A 22,162-nucleotide genomic window follows, 5' to 3' on the forward strand; every position below is an offset into this window, starting at 1 on the left:
TTTGTCTAGTCCCTACCAGTTGACCTCCAGCAAATCTCTTAATCACTAAGAAGGGGAATGAGCCTGCAAATAATTATTGTGTTCCCACAACAGGCTGGTCCAGGGCTAATGTCAGGTAATACACTCTTCCCCCTGCTGTTCTGAGCATTTCCAGTGAGTGAGACAATTTGTCTGAACAAAGCACTTCAGCATTGTATGCAAATGCCCTGTTACGGAATGGTATCACCATAAATTTGTTGGCTTCTCCTGGGAAACTGCTGGGGTGGAAGCCCTTGACTCTCCATCCTGCCCAACCGCTCTTCCCCCAGGAAGCCTGCCTGCCCTGACTCCCCTCCCCCAATTCTGGGTTGGGTATCACCTATTGAGGCTGGAGCACCCTGCGCTTCTCTTACAGACCTAAATTCCAGCCCTGTTTGTGCTGTGTGCCCTGAGATATTCACTTTACCTCAGTTAACTTGTCAAATGGGGCCAATAGCAAAGAAACTGCTTAGCACAGCTCTCAGCTTGGCACAGGGGCACAGCAGGTACTCAAGAAATGCGAGCTGCTACTCTTATAATTCTTCAGCTCTTGACAGCAGAGCTCTGGCCTGGGTCTCCTCTGTATCCCAGCATCTAGCACAGAACATGGATGAGCACAGAGCAGGTGCTCAATACATGGTGTTTGTAGGCAGAATAATGGTCCCCAAAGATGTTCACATCCTATATCCCAGAATCTATAACTATTTTCTTACATGGCAAAGGGGAATTATGTTGCAGATAGGATTAGGATTGCTAGTTACTGACTTAAAAAATATTCTGGATTAACCAACTGGGCCCAATGTAATCACAAGGGTCCTTAAAAGAGAGAATATGTGACTCTGGAGAAGCAGATGATAGCATGAGAAAGACTCAGCCCAATGTTGCTGGGCTTTGAAGAATGGAGGAAGAGGCCACAACCAAAGGATACAGGAAGCTTCTAGAAGCAGTGCAAGGCAAGGAAATAGATTCTTTCCTAGAGCCTCCAGAAAAGAATGCATCCTGTTAAAACTTTGATTTTAGCTCAGTGAGACCTGTGAGGGACATACAAGGTACAGAACTGCAAGATAAGGCACTTATGTTTTGAAACTTTTTTGTTTATTGATTTGAGAGAGAGAGAAATAATGATCTGTTCCTGTATGTGCCCTGATCGGGAATCAAACTCACAACCTTTGCTTATGGGTCTGATACTCTAACTAACCGAACTATCCAGTCAGGGCCATTTGTGATTTCTTTAAGACAAAGTTTTGATAACTTGTTACAGTGGCATTAGGAAACATATAGTAAATGGCAAATTACTGTTCATTTCTATTACTACTATTAAACCCTCCATTAGCCTATGAACTTCTCAAGTTAAGGAGTGTTTGTCTTATTTACCATCGGTTCACAAGCGCTCACAGCAGGCACTCAAAAAATGTTGTGAATGATCATTCATATGAGTAAAATGTTTCCTTCACCGTGTTCTACAGTGCCTAACACTAAGGTGACCAAATTTTTTATAATGAAAAGGAGAACAAAAATAAATTGAAAACAGTATCATAAATAAAAGAAACATTTTATTCATTGCAACAATAATCCACTATAATATGATAAATGTATAATAAAACATTTGTAATATTTTATATTGTAATTATGCTTAGATGTCTATTAATTTTTAATAATAATTGTAAGAAAAAAAGTACTAATTTAGATACAAATATGTCACATCACACGCAATGGATCGACTCTGCATCGACCGAATACGGACATTTACAGATTAGTCTTCCAACATCAAAAAGGAGGACATGTAGGAGGCTACTTTTCCAGGGAGGACAGAACTTACAAAAGGAAGACTGTCCTCCCTAAAGGAGGACGACTGGGCTACCTTATTGACAAAGAGCATGGCACACAGCCAGGAGGAGCTCAAAAAAACCTATAGGTGTACAAAGTACTCTCCCCGCAGACCCCTCTCCATGACCCACTCCTCTGAACCCGCCCATTCTCTCCAGCTCCCTACTTCTGCACGTCCCCTTACCCGGGACCGACCCGGTGACCTCCTCCTTGAGTAGCCGGATGTCTCCCTCCTAGCTTCCTTCCTTTCCCGGAGGCGGTGAGCACAGAGTGCTGAATTTCAAGACTCCTTAGAGGCCGTGGGGCGCAGTGCCCGCTTCGGGCGGCAGGGGGCGACCGTAGTCCTGGAACTCCCGCCAGAGGGTTGGGACGGGGCGGGACTTCGGGGGCGGGTCGGCTTAGTGCGCAGGCGCGGGGCCAGACGCCTCGCGCGGCCAAGGGCAAGCGGCCGCAGAGCAACCGTGCCGCGGCTCAGGTAGCAGCGAGTTCGAGTCCCACTCCCCCTCCGCTTTAGTTCTCGCTGCCTCGGCCCTTGGGCCTTCTCACGCTAGTCCCCGGCAGCTCGCTGAACATTGAGCTTTCCTCGCCGCCAGGATGCCGGTAACCGAGAAGGACCTGGCGGAGGACGCGCCGTGGAAAAAGATCCAACAGAACACGTTCACGCGTTGGTGCAATGAGCATCTGAAATGCGTGAACAAACGCATCGGGAATCTGCAGACCGACCTGAGCGACGGGCTGCGGCTCATCGCGCTGCTCGAGGTGCTCAGCCAGAAGCGCATGTATCGCAAGTACCACCAGCGGCCCACCTTCCGCCAGATGCAGCTCGAGAACGTGTCCGTGGCGCTCGAGTTCCTGGACCGTGAGAGCATCAAGCTCGTGTCCATCGGTGAGTGCCGCGGCTCGGCCGTGCGCCGGCTGGTGTACCATCCCTTCCCTGCGCGTGCGCTCCGCCGAAGCCTGGAGCTCGCTGTCTCGCGCCCCCACTACTCCCAGCAGCTGCCCGCTGGGTTTGCGCGTCGCGGCCGGGGGCGTCGTCCCGGGCTCCTGGGGACACTGGGGACCTAGGGCTCCCCCATGGTGCCACCTCCTGGGCTGCGACCTCGTGTGATAGCTCTCTGCAGTGCTCCCGCGGTGCGTTCTGGCACTGTCTCCGGAGAGCAGGGGGTTAAGGACTTGGTTTGGAGCCGCACCGGGAGCGGTGGGGCTGTGCCTTGTCTTTGTATCTGGGATGCCCCCGTGGACCTGGGGACTGGAAACTTCTGCCCCCGGGAGTAGGGCGCTAGTCCGCTGCTCCGCGGAGCGCTCGCCCCGCTGCGCCCAGGCTGGTGCCCTCGGCCGCGCGAACGGGCGTTGGCTCAAAGGCCAGGGGAGGAGACCTGGGGAGTGACCTTTCTCTGCGCCTGGAGCCTCCCCGCCCAGTTGGAGACTGGGACCTGGTACCCTCCCCCGCTGTCTCCGGAATGGGTGTGGGCCTCGAGGTGGGAAGGGGATCCTTGGGGGTGTGCCGCTTCGCTCCCAGCTCGGCTCTGGCCTGGCGCCACAGGGTGAGCCCGCTCTCGCCGCTGAAATTACCATTTAGAGATGGTGATGGTAATGGAACTCCTGCCTTGGAGGGAGGGACCCCAAACTAGTGAGCGCTGTGTGCTAACAGCTTTCTGGTTATCTCAACCTTTACACATCCCGCAAGTTGGGGCTTCCTTAGACCCATTTTACAGACAAGGGGGTCCAGAGGATTAAATGACTTGGCCAAGCCATGAAAGTATGGAGGGTCCAGCTGAGAATTGAAGGAAGTGGTGACAATGAAAGGAGACTGCTTTCTTCTCCCCACCCTTCCCACTCCGGGATTTTCCTGGGAGGAGGGAGGGAGGGAGTTGGTGCCGGGTTCCTCTCCCCCCAGAGCTGGAGAGGAAGAATGAGGGTGAGGCCCCCACTAGGACCTGGGCTAATGGAGGACTACCAGGAGGGTCACAAGGCTGGCTGCTGAGGGTGTGGGCTGTCATACACAGCATGTGTGCATAGGGAACTATGTGTGCCAAGATGAGGAGTGGATGTGTGCACACAACATGGGTGTGCAGAGAATGTATGGCCCACCTATATTGTGTGTATTCGTTCTGCCTAGTGTCTTTCCCCAGAAGAGCTGTCCCAGGCCCAAGCCTGGGTCTGGGGTCTCTTCCTGAGGATACCAGGCCTTATTAAGACCCCCATGACAGGAAGAAAGAGTAGTGGGTGAGGCTGCTAGGACTTTTCCAACGTAAAGGGGATTCCCTATAGGCTTGTAGGCTGAGTCTCCTCCCCACTCTCCCTTTCCCTCCCCCACACCTGTCCTGTCAGGTAGGGCTGCTTCCTGGGCCCAGGCAGCTGCCACTGCACAGTCAGCCTCCCCAGTGAGGGTGGCTTCTCTGCAGAGGGAAGCTGCGTGGCATGCTCTCGTTTTCCTTTGGGGGCCCATCTTCTATAACTGGGGGAGGGAACCTCAGAATTCTCCTGAATTCTTTCCTTTCAGAAACCAGCTTCTCCTCTGAGGAATCTCAATGGCTGTCTGCCTCAACTTGGATTCCTTCCTTTTTGTTTTAAAAATGTGTATTTATTTAATTAACTGAACAAAGAAACTTAAAGTAAACCAGGAGTATCCAAACATGACATGAAATCTCTTTAAAAAACAGAACAAAACAAAACAAAAACAAATGAAAAACCCAAACCATAGCACCAGAAAATCCTGGACTGCCTAAATTACCAAATGTTTACAGAGGTGCTGCTGCTTACAGCATGGCTCCCCATCAATACCCCAAACTCGGGGGTCTTGTTCTAGACTTTGTCTGGTTGAGTTTGTGCTTGACCCTCATGATTTTCATTGTGAACCACCCAGCCGTGGTGTTTTCCCTTGTCCTGATGTTTCAGGGTCAACCTCCCTCCCTGGCTGTGGGACCGGGTGGTGGGCAGCTTCTTGCTGTGGACCTCTTCCCACCACAAGTTGCATTGTTTTATTTTATTTTCTCTTTTTAAATTATTTTTTGGATCACATTCCCCAAAGTGACATTCCTGGGTCAAAGAGTGTGACCAGATTTATGATTCCTGTCCCTGGCTGCCTAGTTGCTCTCCTAGAAAAATCTAGAATCAAACAGGTTTTCCAGCCTCTGGGGACTGAGAAGTGCCAAGTGTGAGGAGTGCTGTGGGGGGAGTGCCCGAGGCCTCTTCCTTTTGTTCCTGGGCTGTTTTGGGTAATAGCCCTTAAGAAAAATGTCCTTACAGCTCAAGTATTTACTGCTTATACTGTTGCTATTGTGCTGACAGTGACATTAGCTCCAATATGGGGGTATGTTGAGTGTATTCCATTGATCACCACCTTGAATTCTTGAGTGGTTTCTTTGTCTATATAATGATCTGCTTCAGCAAGTCATGGGAGGCTTAGGGACTTGTCTCAGTCCTGACCAAATGCTTAGGAAATGGTTGCTGTCATAATTATGATTATGTTAGTGTTATCATCTCTATTTAAAGATGAGGAAACAGAAGTGAAGTAACTTGCTGAGATCACCCTGCTAGTAAATGGTGATTAGAACCCAGGTTTGCTCAGTTGTTGAAATTGAGCCTTCACTGACTTACCTGCCAGTGTCAGAAATGAGTAAAACACAGCCCTTCTATCCTCACTAGAGAGCCCCTGTAACACTGTTTTTAAAGTTTGGGATGTTGGGCTAGTGGCTGGACGTCTAAACTATGATGAGGGATTCATGAGATGACTGTCATTGTCTGGAGGTAGCAGAATCAGTTTGCATCTTCCATCTTGCATTGAGGTGAATTTGTTTATGGAATGGCTGTCCTGTTGTCACTGTTTTTTTTGGGGGGGGGGGCGAGGGGCAGCAAATGGGAGCTTATCTGCTACCCAGTGGATGGTGCTTTACTCCATAATCTGGGAAGGTTTCTTTGAATGAATACAGGGGTTTGCATTCTTTGGGTAAGTGCACTGTATACACTGTGGTAAGCATTGGAATTGTGTACAGGCACCCAGCTCTGAGATAAGGGAAGGTCAGAAACCACCAGAGGACTGTGACTTTTCTGCTCAGAATTCACTGAAAGACAGCCCTGGCTGTGGATTCACATTAGTGATTCATTGTAAGGTGACTGATCCTAGGCTCCAGCCAGAAGTGGAAGATTTTCTTCAGTTTCTTGTTATATCCTGGGCAGTTTATCGTGAGGACTCAGCATATTTAATTCTATTTGTCTGTCAGGGCTGGCAGTTTTATTTACTTGTTTTTCCAAAAACCTTTCTGACATTGAGCAGCCCAACCAAGTTGGAGAGAAAGGGGTCTCTCAGCCCAGGAATGACAGGCAAGGCTGCCTAGAAGTTTGGGTGGTGTGTTCTTGTTTGATCCTTTGGAAAAAAGGAATTTTTCTTTTTCAGAGGATGCGGTCTGACCCTAATGTTTACTTAAAGTGCCTGTGCCAGGCCAGTGCCCCAGAGCAGGCAGAGTGCATGTTCCCAAGACCGTGGGTCACTGGGCAGTTTCCAGAGTGGGGGGGTCACTGTGCCACTCAGCCTTTTTTCCATCCTTTTGTCCCATCCCACCACAGTAATGTACAAGTAATCCTAAATTCTACTCTTTTCTGCATTACCTAGTAAATGCCATTGTGTCTTTTGGGCAATGTAATTCAGACCCAGAAAATGCTTAAAAAGTAAGTACAATAGCACGCTTTGTCAGAATTAACACATTTGACACCATTTGCAACAAAGTAACACATTAGTGTCCCCAGTGGCTCTTGTAGTAGTTAAGAGCAATGATTTTTTGTTCAAATCCCACTTGCTACTAAGTAGCTATTAAGACACTGTTGAGTCTTGGTATTCTTATCGCTAAAACAGGACAGTACCTACCTCTCATAAAAATCAAACAAGTTAACATTTAAAAAAGTGCTTGGAACAATTTGTGGCACATGGTAAGTGCTATGTGAGTGTTTGTTAAATAAATCAGGCGCTGTCCAATAATAATCTTAAAAGTCACGCTGGAGGATATACACATGAAAGGAAATTTCAAATCTGTGCCACACAAGGGAGACCAGCTTGGTTGGCTAATATTAATTGTGTTTGCTATTCATAGGGTTATCAACTGCCCAGAAGATTCCCCCTACTTGGAACAGGATGACCCCTGGTTATGTTATGACTGCCTCTGGGCCTATTCACACCAGCTTTGTTTCCGAGAGCTGGACGGGAGCTCTGGGTAGCTGGTCATTCCAACCTCCCACCCCGTTTAGGAATCTCTGGGCCAAATCACTTCCAGATGGCAGCCAGGCCTCTGCGGAGCTCCTCCAGCGATGGTGGAGCCCGCGTGCCAGTCAGCAGCCGCCTTCATTCTTGGAGAGTCTTTGCTGAAGGAGGGCTTTGATTTGGTGCCAAATTTTGTCTCACGGCACTCCTCCCCGCCCACCCGCCCCGGGTCCTGGTTCTGTGCTGGAGGCGAGTGTCAGTTAGTTAGTAGAGGATGGCTACCTTGCTCTTTGGGCAACAGATGCTCAGGCTCTTAGCCTTTGGGCCCTGCCCACAGTGGCTCCACGGTCAGGGGTATCATATCACCTTGCTTTCTCTATAAATGGCCTCCAGGTCAGCACAGACTAGGCCAGGAGTCCCCAAACTTTTTACACAGGGGGCCAGTTCACTGTCCCTCAGACTGTTGGAGGGCCGGACTATAAAAAAAACTATGAACAAATCCCTATGCACACTGCACATATCTTATTTTAAAGTAAAAAAGAAAATGGGAACAAATACAATATTTAAAATAAAGAACAAGTAAATTTAAATCAACAAACTGACCAGTATTTCAATGGGAACTATGGGTTTGCTTTTGGCTAATGAGATGGTCAATGTGCTCCTCTCATTGATCACCAATGAAAGAGGTGCCCTTCCGGAAGTGCAGTGGGGGCCGGAAGTGCAGTGGGGGCCGGATAAATGGCCTCAGGGGGCCGCATGTGGCCCGTAGTTTGGGGACCCCTGGACTAGGCTATACTAGATACAGCCATATTCAGGGTATGGGTCTGGAACTAGACTGCCAGGATTCTTATCCCCTCTCTGCCCCCTAACTGCTGTGCAACTCTGGTCCACCACCTTAACCTTTCTGAGCCTGTTTCCCCATCTATAAAATGGAGGAGAATAGTAGTTCCTATCTTATAGTTGGTGAGAGGATTATATACTGCTCACAAAAATTAGGGGATATTTCAAAATGAATATGAACTGACAAAAAAAGGAAGCATTTGATTTTTTTATTATTAAACGAGAATATCAGAAGAGGAAACAAGTCAAAGAAAGTTGTTTGATTATGTAAATGAGATGCAAAACCAACTTTGATTTCATTGGTAAAAATGCAATGTACAAAAGGCTGGAAGTACTGGAGTATCTGCACGTTCCCTGATCCTCTAATTTTTGTGAACAGTGTATTTGATTATGTTAACTTATAGCATGATGTTGGCATTATTATTAATAATATTATTGTCTTGGACTTTGTCTTGTCTTGCATCTATTCTCTGCCATTCATACATATTCATACATACCACGGTGCTGTCGTCTGCTGTGTGATGAAGATGCCTCCCAAGATCCTCTCTTTCTTCCTTTCCTCATTCAACAAATATATGAAAGACTGACTGCTAGGGCCCCGGGAATAATGAGAGTCATGCTCCTGGCTTGTGTCACAACCTGCTCAATGTAGCCTGCTCAGTGTGGAGCAAAGACACATAACCAGGGAGTGCCCTTCTCAAACTTTTTAGGCATACACAAATCACCCGGAGACTTTGTTAAAAATCTATGTCTGATTCAGTAGGTCACAGGTGAAGGCTGAGATTCTGCACTTCCAACTTGTAGTTGCTGCTGTTTGGGGATCATGCTGTGAGAAGTGAGAGTCAGGATGAGGAGAGGAGCATCATCCATCCTTCAGTCTGGGGGCTCTTTGGAGGAAGGGCCAGCTAAGCTGAGACCTAAAGCCTGACCAGAATTAGGCAGGTGAACAATTAGCCAGGTGAGCACAGGAGTAGAAGAGTGTGTCAGGTGGAGGTAAGAGGGGTGGTGGAGGGGTAGTGGGAGGGCTGGCTCACAGAGGGCTTCGAAGGCTGTGAAGGTGGCCGTCAGAGCATCTTCCCAAGCGGGCTTGGGGGAAGGTGGATGGGCCCAGCTGAAACAGATCAGCTGTTGCTTCAGTCATTTCTTTCAGTAAAAATTTGTGAATGTGCCCCTTTTTCATATAGGTATATTTTTAAGCTACATATCTATACCACTGTCAGTTTGTATATTGAATATTAGTAAAGCTTACTTTTTTTATTCAACCAGAAAAAATCCAGACAGAAGAGTTGGTTTTTCCTGTGCTCCAACGGGTTATTTTGTGTGCCCTTGGGCTGCCTGAACCCTATTTGGAGGCCCCCTGAGGGCCTGTGTTTCTCCATCTCCTTTTTCTTCCTCCCCATATTGTTATTTTGCATTTAGTTTTCATCTTTAATTACAGTTAAGGAGCTGGATCTAGAATTATAACCCCTTCTCCAACAATAAGTTGCACCAAATCTATAAATCCATTGGAACAAGCTGTTTCAGTCTAAATGTGTGCAAGCTATCTCTGGCTCTTCTAGTGATTACAGTTGCCTTTCATTCTATTAGAAGCCATCTTACATCATTGTTGTAAATTTAGTTATTCATTAAACATGTTCAATAACTATGGCTCAGCTTATTATATAATAAACAATAGCACTTACTTCTTTTGGGGCTTGGGAAGTGGCCTGTATTTTTAAGGTGCCTAGTTTACTTTTTTTGGGAAATTGAGTGCATGTTTAGGGAGAGAGCTTCTTTGGGAAATATGATTAGAAAACCAAATGGTTCTCTTTATGACTAAAGTGATAAAACAGTAGGTGAGTGTAAGTCTACATTTTTGAAGTATGGGACTATTGAGTATTTTAAACATGCCAAATTAGTATCATGAATTTTTTTTTTGCAAGAAAAATACTGAGCTATATATAAAGTTGCTGCCTTCCTTCTAAGAGGCTTACAGTACTTGCTTAAATATGTTTACTTGATAAGTTATAGATAGATGGTTGTCTCCTCTCACAAACCATTCAGTTATGAAAACAATTTGATGAAATTTTACTAATGCTCATTGTCAGATTACAAAACTTAGCAAAGAACATTTGCCTTCCCTGATCCCTTTTGACCAGTCCCTGGGCAGAAGACTGTCCTTGGTCAAGATTTTCTTGTACTAACTGTAAGCAAAGAAGCAGTTTAGTTTTTCACTTAGTCCAGACTGGCCATAAGACTGAATTGTTTTGCCTGACCATGCGGTGGCGCAGTGGATAGAGCATTGGACTGGGATGCGGAAGACCCAGGTTTGAGACCCTGAGGTCTCCAGCTTGAACGCAGGCTCATCTGGTTGGAGCAAAAGCTCACTGGCTTGAGCTCAAGGTTGCTGGCTCGAGCAAGGGGTTGCTCGGTCTGCTGAAGGCCCGTGGTCAAGGCATGTATGAGAAAGCAACCAATTAGCAGCTAAGGTGTTGCAACACGCAACGAAAAACTAATGATTGATGCTTCTCATCTCTCCATTCCTGACTGTCTGTCCCTGTCTATCCCTCTCTCTGACTCTGTCTCTGTAAAAAAAAAAAGAAAAAAAAAAAAGACTGAATTGTTTTGACAGTGCATCTGACTTCCTCCCTTCCCTCATCAAAACCTGGCTCAGGTAGAGAGCTTGGCAAGGAGGACACTGTCTTTCTCCTGCATATTCCTTGGCTGTTCTTGGTACCAAACTTCACTGATGATGCCATTTGTGTACTGAATATCGAGGAGTGCACCCCCACCCTTTAACATAACAGCCAGTATTTCCCCATGCCTACTGTCTGCCAAGCATTGCCTGAGTGCCTTCCCTTTATTAGTTCTAATCCTCACTGTGAACCTTGCAAAGTGAGTGGCTTTATATCTATTCCCATTTTACAGATGAAAATAGGCTCAGATCTGCCTCACGTCATATGCCAGGCACAGTTCTTCAAGCTGTAAAGCATTAATGTCAAAGTTGGGTTCCACACTTGTAAAATAGATATGCTGTAGTAAGAGACATTATACAGGTTTAGTTCTATTCATTTTATTTTGCTTGAAACTTTACGCATTTGAATTAGATTAATGTGAAATTTTCTAATATAAAACAAAACTTTTTTGGCCTATTTGCCTTACCTTTTCCAGCACCATAGAGCTTAAATGGCGCCTTCTGTCCAGTTCTGGAGAGGTCTCTCTGGTTCTTTCCCTGGCTTTGTTAGGTTCCTCGGGCAGTGATTTCACTGCAGGTCTGGTCAGGGACCAGCTGAAGGTTGCTTTGGGGAGGCAGGCAGGGTTTCTCTGTGAGGCCTAGGAGCTGAGGTGAGGAGGCAGTGCCTTGGGTTCCTTCTGGCTGCAGCCCTGTGGGCTTCACAGAGCATGCCACTTGGAGGAGTTGGTTGAGATCTAGCTATGCCAGGAGATCCTTGGTGACAACTGCTCTGGCAGAAATGACCTTCCCTCACATTCTTTCCTTTGCTACCTTAAATTTTTTAAAAAATTTATTGATTTGATAGAGAGAGAGAGAGAAACATTGATTTGTTGTTCCACTTATTTATGCATTCATTGGTTGACTCTTGTATGTGCCCTGACCAGTGATCGAACCCACACCCTTGGCGTATCGTGACAACACTCCAACCAAATGAGCTACCTAGCCAGGGCTTTCAACATTAACCGGTGGAGCCTCTGTTGGGTGGTGTTTGCTGGTGAGCAGAACTTCACTTTCCTGGCTGGCAGTGGGTCCTCATCAGTCTAGCAGCCCTGGCACAAGAAGCCACCCACTTTCAGTGCAAGGAAGGCAGTGAGCCACTCTGCTCATCTTCAGGGAGCCTTGTGGGCAGGCCCTTGCTGCGCACCACAGCCTGGAGCTGTGTGCTCCGCAGCTGAACTGGTGTCCCCAAGGGCTTCTCTTGCAGCAGTCCTGAGAGAGAAAGCTGGTCTGGCTGGCTGGCCGGCCGGCCCACTCAGTGCTCAGCTCCCCAGAAATCGCTGGGCTGGCTTGTTGAAAGGTCTGGGCGTTAACACAACACTCCTGTTCTCCCTCTCTGAAGGCCCTTTATGCTGGCATGAATTCCTTTTCTCATGGAGATCTGAAAGCTCTTTTGACTAAATGGGTCACCTTTCTGGGTATTTTCATAAGACTGGTCAGCTTCTGCCACGCCAGACAACTTTTCTGGAATTTCCGTTCAGATATAAAGGCAACCAAAGAGGTTGGAACACAGTGTGGAATTTTGGCTTTTGAGCTATAGGGAAATGGGTGGGTCTTTGTAGCAGGGACTATGTAAATTTGCTGCGGCCCATAAATTCAGATTTTAAGATTTTAAAAGGCAAGCAGCAGTCAGCTTTCCTTCTGACAAATCAGAATAGTGTTACTTTCGGCCACATGCTGCTTGTGACCCAGGCAGAGGTGGGCCTCCCAGGGAGCTGGGGTATGAGAAGATTTTCTGTGGCCAAAATCAGATTCCTCTGTATCCCCTGCTCCTCCAAGAAAATAATCTAGTTCTTACCATGCTGGTACCGCACTGCTGGTGTGAATTACCCCGAGTTCCATGGGTCCCCCCGAAGTGACTTATCAGACATTCCAGGGAAACAAGAATTGTTTGGCACTCTACAGTCTGTTGAGAGCTCCACTGGGCCAGGTGTTTCTTGCTCAAGAACAAAGTGATTTTTCCCAGAGGTCAGGGCAGGCCCTGCTCCCCAGGGGACCTCAGGTGCTGAGGAGACCTTGGACTCAGCCCCCAAAAGGCCTCTGCGACTGGGCGGTTCTGTTAATTGAACAGAGTTCTGGGTTCTGCCTAGAAAACTCCTGGTCAGAAGAGGCAGAGGTTCGGAGAGCATGATTGTGCTGCTGGTGGGATGGGGGCCCCTCAGCGGAGCTTCCAGCCTCCCAGGGGCAGAACCCAGAAAGAGTCTGAGAGGAGGAGCCTTGGTGGATCTTGGCTTGCAGGGTCCTGGGCAGTGGTTTCTCACATTCCTTCTCTCCACCAAAGGAGGCAGGCTGGCTGCCCCAGGGGAATGCCTCTCTGGTTGGGAGTCCTTTACAGGAAGCGATCCAGGTGTCGGGTTATACTTCCTGCAGGGCTTGGGTCTCTCCATAGTTGCCTCTCCTGTCCCCTTGGCACTCTTGTTTGAGATCCATGGGGAGTCGTACCTGAGGTTGGAAGGCGGGAGGCCTTTTCCCGGACACCCACAGTCACCCCGCTTCCCCCCAAGCCACTTCACAGTTCTCTGAGCTGCATTGGTCCCCTCACTTGCCAACTTTGTCTTCTGTAACTGTGTTCATGTCTGTGGCTCTTAGTAAGACTGTAATAAACAATCTATTAGGTGGGTTGAATGATAAATCTGGTACATTGATTTGCTTATGCTATATTTGCTTTCAGAAAATGCAAAATAGTAGGTAGTCCCTTGTAGCCTGTAGTGAAGTGGGAATTAAGTGTGGTGAACAACTGGGTCTGGGATCCCAGTAAAAACCTTGTTTTTGGACCAGTGATGCTGAACGTGAAGAACTCAGTACTTTAATACTATTCTCTGGACATCTATAATTTGCTTCAACTTTTAGAGGACAAGTCCTTTTCCAAGTTGCCATGTGAGGCTCAGAAAGTGAATATATAAAAGGAAGCCATTGAGACTCACTATAATCATAGTAACAGTTTTGTTAATAATAGTGAATATATATTGAGCACCTACCAGTACCAGATATTGTGATAAATACTTTTCAACCATATCTAAATGAAATCTCATTGTAACCCTGTGATGTAGTTATTGTTTTGATCCCCCTTATACAGACAAGGAAACTGAGGCACCCCCAGATCAGCCAGTGAGTGTGTGGCAGACTGTTACACTCTTTTCTGAGATTAAAAAAAAAAAAAGTTTTATTGATTGATTTCAGAGAGAGAGGAAAGGAGAGAGAGAGAGAGAGAGAGACTGAAACATCAATCTGTTTCCATATGTGCCCTGACGGGGTATTGAACCAGCAACCTCTGTGTATTGGGACAATGCTCTAACCAACTGAGCTGCCCAGCCAGGGCTTGTCTGAGATTTTAATCCCCAAAGGGAAGCCATCAGTTCTGCATGTCTTTGAAGTTCACTTCTAAGGTTTTGTGGGTTTTTTGACATTAAAAAGTTCCATTTGTAGTTTCTTGTAAAAATAATTGCAAGAACATAAAGAAATACAAATTAAAAACACATCACCTGTGAAGACTCTTAACAGATCTCTTTCGATTTTTAAGGGAGTTTTACACACAGCTGTCTTTTGATCAGATTTGAAAGTGGGAGATGCATTTTCTCAGGAAAAGGATTGTGGATTGGAAATGTTTTGTGATATCATTTTGGTCATACTAACGGTTATAACAAGATTCATCCTTGAGTTATTACTGAGCTGTGGCCAAGATGAAAATTGGAGGTCTTAGTTGAGGCTCATTATGGTTTGCAAGTCTCCCTTGGTCTAGAAATATGTTTTGGTGAACCACGGAGTGGGAGTATTCCAGTCACTTTCTGTCTTTAAAGTTTTCTGGACCAACTTTTATTGGGATTGCCAGTGTCTCTTAGTAATAGTCATTATGTTAGGTAACTATTGTGACCTTGTCTCATGGTTAGCCCAGCATAGAAATTAATTTACCCTTTAGTTTCTCAGCTCCATTAGCAATTTAAATATGTCTCAAATAAGTCCGTAGTGTAATGTAGTTGGGCAGCTTAGTTCACCCTTATTGCATGGGAACTTTTGGAGATCTGAAAATTATGTGCAGCCCTAAGGTCTTCACGGTACTAGTGTTTTTGGACACATCATTTTCTCAACAGCCTTCAGGACACCAGACCCATGGAATCATCTTGCTTTGACTTTGAGGCAAAGGAGGATGAAATGGAAACCACTTCTGGATACAGATTGAGCCATTTCCTGAGTGTGTTTAAGAGTATGGGTTAGCCTGACCTGGTGGTGGCGCAGTGGATAGAGCATCGGACTGGGATGTGGAAGGACCCAGGTTTGAGACCCCGAGGTCGCCAGCTTGAGTGCGGGCTCATCTGGTTTGAACGAGGCTCACCAGCTTGGACCCAAGGTCGCTGGCTCCCGCAAGGGGTTGCTCAGCCTGCTGAAGGCCCGCGGTCAAGGCACATGTGAGAAAGCAATCAATGAACAACTAAGGTGTTGCAACGCGCAATGAAAAACTAATGATTGATGCTTCTCATCTCTCTCTGTTACTGTCTGTCTATCCCTCTCTCTGACTCACTCTCTGTCTCTGTAAAAAATAAATAAATAAATAAATTAAAAAAAAAAAACAGTATGGGTTAGTTAGACCCTGTTGCTTACTAGCGGGGAGACATGGGGCAAGTTATTTGATGTCTCTGAGGTGCAGTGTCCCAGGCTCTGATAGTACCCCACTCTTGATGTCATGAAGATTAAGTGTTACAATCCCTCTAAAGCAGGGGTAGTCAACCTTTTTATACCTACCGCCCACTTTTGTATCTCTGTTAGTGGTAAAATGTTCTAGCCGCCCAACGGTTCCACAGTAATGGTGATTTATAAAGTAGGGAAGTAACTTTACTTTATAAAATTTATAAAGCAGAGTTACAGCAAATTAAAGCATATAATAATAATTACTTACCAAGTACTTTATGTCGGATTTTCGCTAAGTTTGGCAGAATAAATCTTTATAAAACAACTTACTATAGTTAAATCTATCTTTTTATTTATACTTTGGTTGCTCTGCTACCACCCACCATGAAAGCTGGAATGCCCACTAGTGGGCGGTAGGGACCAGGTTGACCGCCACTGCTAAAGCATGGGGCACGTCCTTGGTAGCCAGTAAGTGCCCCATGAATGCTGGTTGTCATTTTCTTTCCTCACAGCCCCTCCTCCTAATTCCTGGACCTGTGGTGGCCCCATCTGACTGGAAGAAGAAGTGACCTGATTTACCTTGGAAAGGAAGGGGTGGGTGGAAATAAATCCAGAAATTGGTCAAGGATATCTTATACCTAATGAGTGTTTTTAGAAGAAGTGACCTGGGTTTTGAGTAGCTGTCGGGTAGGAACCATGGGCCAGCAACCTTTCTTGGTCTTCCAGCCATGCTTCCTTTAGGATAGAAAACAGATGCTAGCAATTCTTAGTCTTCCCCCACTTCCCTTTTGTTATTTGTGACTAATGGGTATATTTATTAAAACTAGCTCCTTTCCTCCTCCTTTCTTTCTTTAATACTCTCTTTTTGTCTCTAAGCATGGTCTTTGCTCCCATTTCTTTCTTTTTTTAAAATTATTTATTTATTTATTCATTTTAGAGAGGAGAGAAAGAGACAGAGAGGAGAGACAGAGAGAGAGAAGGGGGGGAGGAGCTGGAAGCATCAACTCCCATATGTGCCTTGACCAGGCAAGCCCAGGGTTTCGAACCGGCGACCTCAGCATTTCCAGGTCGACGCTTTATCCACTGCGCCACCGCAGGTCAGGCGCTCCCATTTCTTTTCTGGCTGGTTTTGCTGTCATGGAAGTGGCGGTACCGCCATCCAGGTGATGTGCTTGTTTGCTGGTCTGAGTCTTGGCTCTGCCCCTTGAGAGCTGGCTGACCGCAGCCAGCTGTTTCACCTCCAAGAGCCTGTGCTCCGTATGCAAAATGTAATAATAATATGCTCTGCTTTACTGAGTTCTACAAAGAGGCTGTGCATCTAAAGCCCTTAGCACCTCACCTGGACATAGGAAATACTCAGTAAATGACAGCTGCTGCTATTGTAGTGTTAGCATGAGCATTGTTTTTTTTTTTGGTATTTTTCTGAAGCTGGAAATGGGGAGAGACAGACAGATTCCCGCATGCGCCCGACCGGGATCCACCCGGCATGCCCACCAGGGGGCGATGCTCTGCCCACCAGGGGGCGATGCTCTGCCCTCCAGGGCGTTGCTCTGTTGCGACCAGAGCCACTCTAGCGCCTGGGGCAGAGGCCAAGGAGCCATCCCCAGCGCCCGGGCCATCTTGGCTCCAATGGAGCCTTGGCTGCGGGAGGGGAAGAGAGAGACAGAGAGGAAGGAGAGGGGGAGGGGTGGAGAAGCAGATGGGCACTTCTCCTGTGTGCCCTGGCCGGGAATCGAACCCGGGACTTCTGCACGCCAGGCCGACGCTCTACCACTGAGCCAACCGGCCAGGGCTCCATGAGCATTGTTACTATGAAGGCCCACACTTCCCGTTTACCTTTTTCAGGGCTTAATCAAGGAGGCCAAAAAGGGAGCAGCCATGCTGTGTACTTTCAGTCTGGAACAAAGGGGAGTATACTAGCTGTTCCCACCACCCCCGCCACACACACACACTCACACACACACACACACACACACACACACACACACTCTCTGTCTCTCTCTGTCTCCTTGACACTGGCTTGTTCCTGCCTTGGCCCAGGGCAGCGCTTTCTCTGCCTTCTAGTCCTGGCCTTTTGACATTTGGGATCATCCTGGTGGGGCTGCCTGTAACACCTGCCAGGACTTTTGCTGCCCTGGGTGTGGTCTTAAACCCAGGGCTGTCCAACCTCCTGTCACAGAGCTGGTGATAATATTTTTACAGTCGTGTTTGGAAACTGGACTCCTGAGATCACACCCTGTGCAAATAGCATCAGGGTGGCTAGGCTGGCTGACTGGAGGAGGCTGGCAACAGCAAACACTGGAGCTCCCGAGGTCAGAATGGAGGCAGGAAGTTGGGGCTGCATCCTTCTCAGTTCTTTCCAGGGATGCTGATCCTAGCCCTGCTAGTCTGGAGGGATCTGGCTGTGTCTGTGTAACTATCTCCTTTCCTGAGTTGCCTCTTGAAGACAAGCTGCTTGCTGGGCCTTTTGGGGGAGTGTCATATTTTACATATTGCAGCCTTTTAGGGGAGTGTCATTATGAGGTTGTCTCTTGCAGGGGCAGGGATCACACAGCCCCTTTCTCAAAGGTAGAATTTGTAAGAGTTTTCCTTGAGTAAGTGACTAATGCATATATTCATGTTTTAACGATGGGAAATTAGTCAGCCTGGGTGCTGTTTCCATGTGACAGGGCAAAGATTTATACACTTGCACAATAGCTTTTGTTTCACCAGCTATTAAAGTTGACCGTCAGTCAGGTATAATCGATACAATCAGCAGGTGTTAACTGGCTCTGCTTCCAGAGACCGGTTCCTGGTCCTGGGAATGACCCAGAAGAAGCTGGATTTGGCAGGATTGCGGGTCCCAGGGAGATGGCAAGACCCAGACACTGGATCTGAGTCACGGGCCTGCTCCTGCCATCAATGGAGCCTTGGAGAGGCCCTATCTCCCTCTCAGCCTGCTTCCCCATCTGTTAAATGGGAGAACTGACCTGGGTCTGTGTTTCCCAAGGTTTAGTCCTCTGTAAAGGAACCGCTGTAAATATTTTTGCCATAATCTCATGGCTGTCTCTACTTCATTTTTGCTTAACATTTTCCCCCTGCAGTTGACTCACTTTTAAAAGAAATGTATTTGAAAAGGAGACTTTGTGTCACTATCATAACAGAAAAGCTGTGTCACTAGGTAAATCGAAGGTAACCATAAATGAACCCAAAACAGTGTTATTAAATCCCAGCTAGCACTGTTGCCTGTTCTCAGTGAGAGGTCTACTCTTTTGGTTCAAAACGAAAATTAACCAGAGATAGAGAGGTGTTCAGAGTAACCTAGCATCACACTGAGCCTTTCTCCCAGACCTACTCAGAAGGATTGAGAAAGACTTGGAAAGGGGATAGTGTTCTCTCTGTGATGCAAAGGGACTGATAGGTCACCAATAGCTCAAAGTAGTAATACATAGATGCTCTGTCAACAAGTACTTGTGGAGCCTTTATCCAGTGCCAGGAACTGTACCCGGAGCTGTGGTAGTTATTAGGAGGATAGAGGGGTTGGGACTTGGTCACTGACCTCGGGGAACCCATGGCCTAATGGGAGTCCTAAGAATATATTGAATGTTAAATGAAGAACAGGGCAGGCCACAGAGGTTTCAGTAAGAACACCACAGGACTAAGTTCTGTCTTGTGTGTAGGGGTTGTTCAGAAAATTATTTTATTTTAATTTGAGATTTTTTTAAATGAACAATAGTCCAGAATGATTTTAGAGATACTCAATGTATTAAAGTTGTATCATTGTTGTTCTTATGGTGTTAAGATAATGATCTATCTTAATAACCCTTTATGTCATGGTAACCAACCTTATTTCACTAAAGCTTGACTTGAGTTTTGAGTTCTCTTGGAGTCTATGTCAATTGTAAATAGATATGATAGACTCTTTACAACACTCTTTTTTTTTTCCTGGTTAGCATGTCTTGTAGTTTCTGCAAAACAAGATAAATCCCAAGATTGGAGCTCTGAAATACCTCAGGCTGTTCTCCAGGAATGAATGGTATTCTTTGAGGTGGTGAGGTATGAAGCTGAGTTTGACTTTTCTGTTCATCTGCTAGTGGAGGGCACCACCTGCTTCTCTTGGGTTTCTGGGAGGTGGGAAGTTGTGGTTAAGAGTGAGAGGCCTTGGGAGTCAGGCAACTGTGGGTTTGAATCTGGGATTTACTATGTGACCTAGGATTGAGTTACATGATTCTGTGGAGCCTCAGTGCTCTCCTGTGAACTGGTGATAATCATAGTTTCTACTTGAAAGAGTAGGTGTGAAGATTAATGAGCTGAATGGTACAAAGTTCTTGCCACATGAGAAGTATTCAGGAAGTGCTAACAGGTAATTCCATACTCCGGTGATTGAAAGCGTCAGGTTTTACTACTGCAGGCTGGTAGTGAATGAAGCTGAAGGGGATGTCAGATTTGGGGTTTGGTTGGATTATGCTGATTGGTATCAGGACATTTAGAATATACGGTTTGGGACAAATGGTGCTGTGACCCTGAGATATTGGTATGGGCCAAATTAGGGTAGAATGGATGGCAAGAGGAGTGAGTGCTGGGGGCTGGCAGTTAGAACCCTCTCAGCTGCAAGGAGTGGAACCCAAACCTGGCTCCCCTACAAGGAAATTAATGGGCTCGTAGACCCAGTGGCTCAGTAATGTCATCAAGGACCTTGCTTCTCTGGGTCTCTGCTTTCTTGGTTTCATTAGTCTGAAGGTTGATTCCCCCTTGGTTTCCCACAGCAGAGAGTTCTTGCAAGGTTGAAAGATTGTTCTTCGGAATTCCTTATGAGCCTAGAACAACTTTCCCAGAACCTCGCAACAGACCCCCTCCTTATTATGTCTCATTGGCCCAAATTGGATCACATGGCATTTTGAACCAGTACCTGGCAAGGAGGATGGATTACCCTCAGAACTGAGAGGCTTTTCCCAGGGCTGGGAGTAGAGTCACTTCACTGTGGGCCCACAGGTCCTGTTGGGAAAGTAGATCCAGACTCTGCCCCGGACTCTGCGAGGAAGGATCCTGGGTGGGCCTGTTGTCAGGGTGGTATCAGAAAAAGGGATAGGCCTGACCAGGCGGTGGCGCAATGGATAGAGCGTCGGACTGGGATGCGGAAGATCCAGGTTCAAGACCCCGAGGTCGCCAGCTTGAGCGCAGACTCATCTGGCTTGAGCAAAAAGCTCACCAGCTTGAGCCCAAGGTCGCCGGTTCAAGCAAGGGGTTACTTGGTCTGCTGAAGGCCCACGGTCAAGGCACATATGAGAAAGCAATCAATGAACAACTAAGGTGTCACAATGAAAAACTGATGATTGATGCTTCTCATCTCTCTCCGTTCCTGTCTGTCTGTCCCTATCTATTCCTCTCTCTGAGTCTGTCCCTGTAATAAATAAATAAATAAATAAATAAACAAAAATAAAAATAATAATAAAAAAAAGGAAAAAAAGAAAAGGAGATAGACATCCTTGGGAAGCAGGAGGAGTATGATGAGGAGATGTGTGCATTATTCCAAAGGTTCTTCCTCCATCTCTCTACCTCTGTTCCATATCCAGGGGCCATGCCCACATCATCTGCTTGTCCCTGAGCCCTGTGGCTCTCCCGCCCCTTCCCCCGCCTTCCACATGACCTCCTCCATGCTGATATATTGTAGGAATACTACTGATGTCAATTGTGTATTTGTATAGCATTTATTATTTTTTTCCAAGTTGTCAGTTTAACTTGTAGGTATTTTCAATAACTTTGTGTGCTGTTTTCTATCTGTGATTGGAGTCTACAGATGTGGAAGGCTAACCAAATCCTTTGATTTGCGCCATTTTATGTATGGAACTTGAGCATCGATGGATTTTAGTATCTTCTGGGGGTCCTGGAACCAGTTCTCTGTGGATACTGAGGGATACCTTAAGTTTTAGAGAAGTTAAAAGTTATATGTGGAGTTATATACTGGAGGTCAGAACCCCTACCTCCAGCCTGACCATGCGGTGGCGCAGTGGATAGAGTGTCAGACTGGGATGCAGAGGACCCAGGTTAGAAACCCTGAGGTTGCCAGCTTGAGTGCGGGCTCATCTGGTTTGTGCAAAGCTCACCATCTTGGACCCAAGGTCACTGGCTTGAGCAAGGGGTCACTTGGTCTGCTGTAGCCCCCTGGTCAAGGCACATATGAGAAAGCAATCAATGAACAACTAAAGTGCCACAACAAAAAACTGATGATTGATGCTTCTCATCTCTCTCTGTTTCTGTCTGTCTGTCCCTCTCTCTGACTCTTGCTCTGTCTCAGTAAAAAAAAACAAAACAAAAAAAGAAAAAACAAACAAAAAAACTCCTACCTCCAGCATTGTTCCAGGGTCAACAGTGCATGTTTTTGCTAGAAATAGACAAATTGCATAAAAATAGTAAAAGTGGGAAATCTGCTTATAGTTTCACTCTCCAGAGATAACATTATTTTCCTTTTTCTATATACATATACCTAGACTGTAAGTAGTTTTATATTCCATCATTTTTTATTTATTTAATTCATTATTGTGACAGACAGAGGGATAGATAGGGACAGACAGACAGGAAGGGAGATGAGAAGCATCAATTCTTCATTGTGGCACCTTAGTTGTTCATTGATTGCTTTCTCATATGTGCCTTGACCTGGGGGCTACAGCAGACCAAGTGACTTCTTGCTCGAGTCAGTGACTTTGGGCTCAAGCCTGGTGAGCTTTGCTCAAACTAGATAAGCCTGCGCTCAAGCTGGCGACCTTGGAGTCTCGAACCTGGGCCTTCCGCATCCCAGTTCGATGCTCCATCCACTGCGCCACCACCTGGTCAAGCTATATTCCATCATTTAATGATAATTTTTCTATTATCAAATATTACTTAAAAACTTGATTTTTTTTTTTTTTTTTTTTTTTTACAGAGACACAGAGTCAGAGAGAGAGGGATAGATAGGGACAGACAGACAGGAATGG

General features: G+C 46.4%; 1 protein-coding gene across 9 annotated transcripts in view; it reads left to right on the forward strand.

Annotated features, from left to right (window-relative positions):
• Positions 1 to 1,645: 1,645 nt before the first annotated feature.
• FLNB (filamin B) overlaps positions 1,646 to 22,162 on the forward strand; it is a 165,751-nt gene continuing 145,234 nt past the window's right edge. For 6 of the 9 annotated variants that reach the window (XM_066245745.1, XM_066245746.1, XM_066245748.1 and 3 more), the window contains exon 1: positions 1,647 to 2,731. In XM_066245745.1, coding sequence (XP_066101842.1) covers positions 2,440 to 2,731 — 292 coding nt within the window. In that variant the 5' untranslated portion in view covers positions 1,647 to 2,439. Of the gene's footprint in view, positions 2,732 to 22,162 lie in introns of all 9 variants that reach the window. The other 3 variants (XM_066245747.1, XM_066245749.1, XM_066245751.1) reach the window with 2 other exon arrangements.

Source organism: Saccopteryx bilineata, chromosome 10 (genome assembly GCF_036850765.1).
Source record: "Saccopteryx bilineata isolate mSacBil1 chromosome 10, mSacBil1_pri_phased_curated, whole genome shotgun sequence".
NCBI classification, from domain to species: Eukaryota; Metazoa; Chordata; class Mammalia; order Chiroptera; family Emballonuridae; genus Saccopteryx; species Saccopteryx bilineata.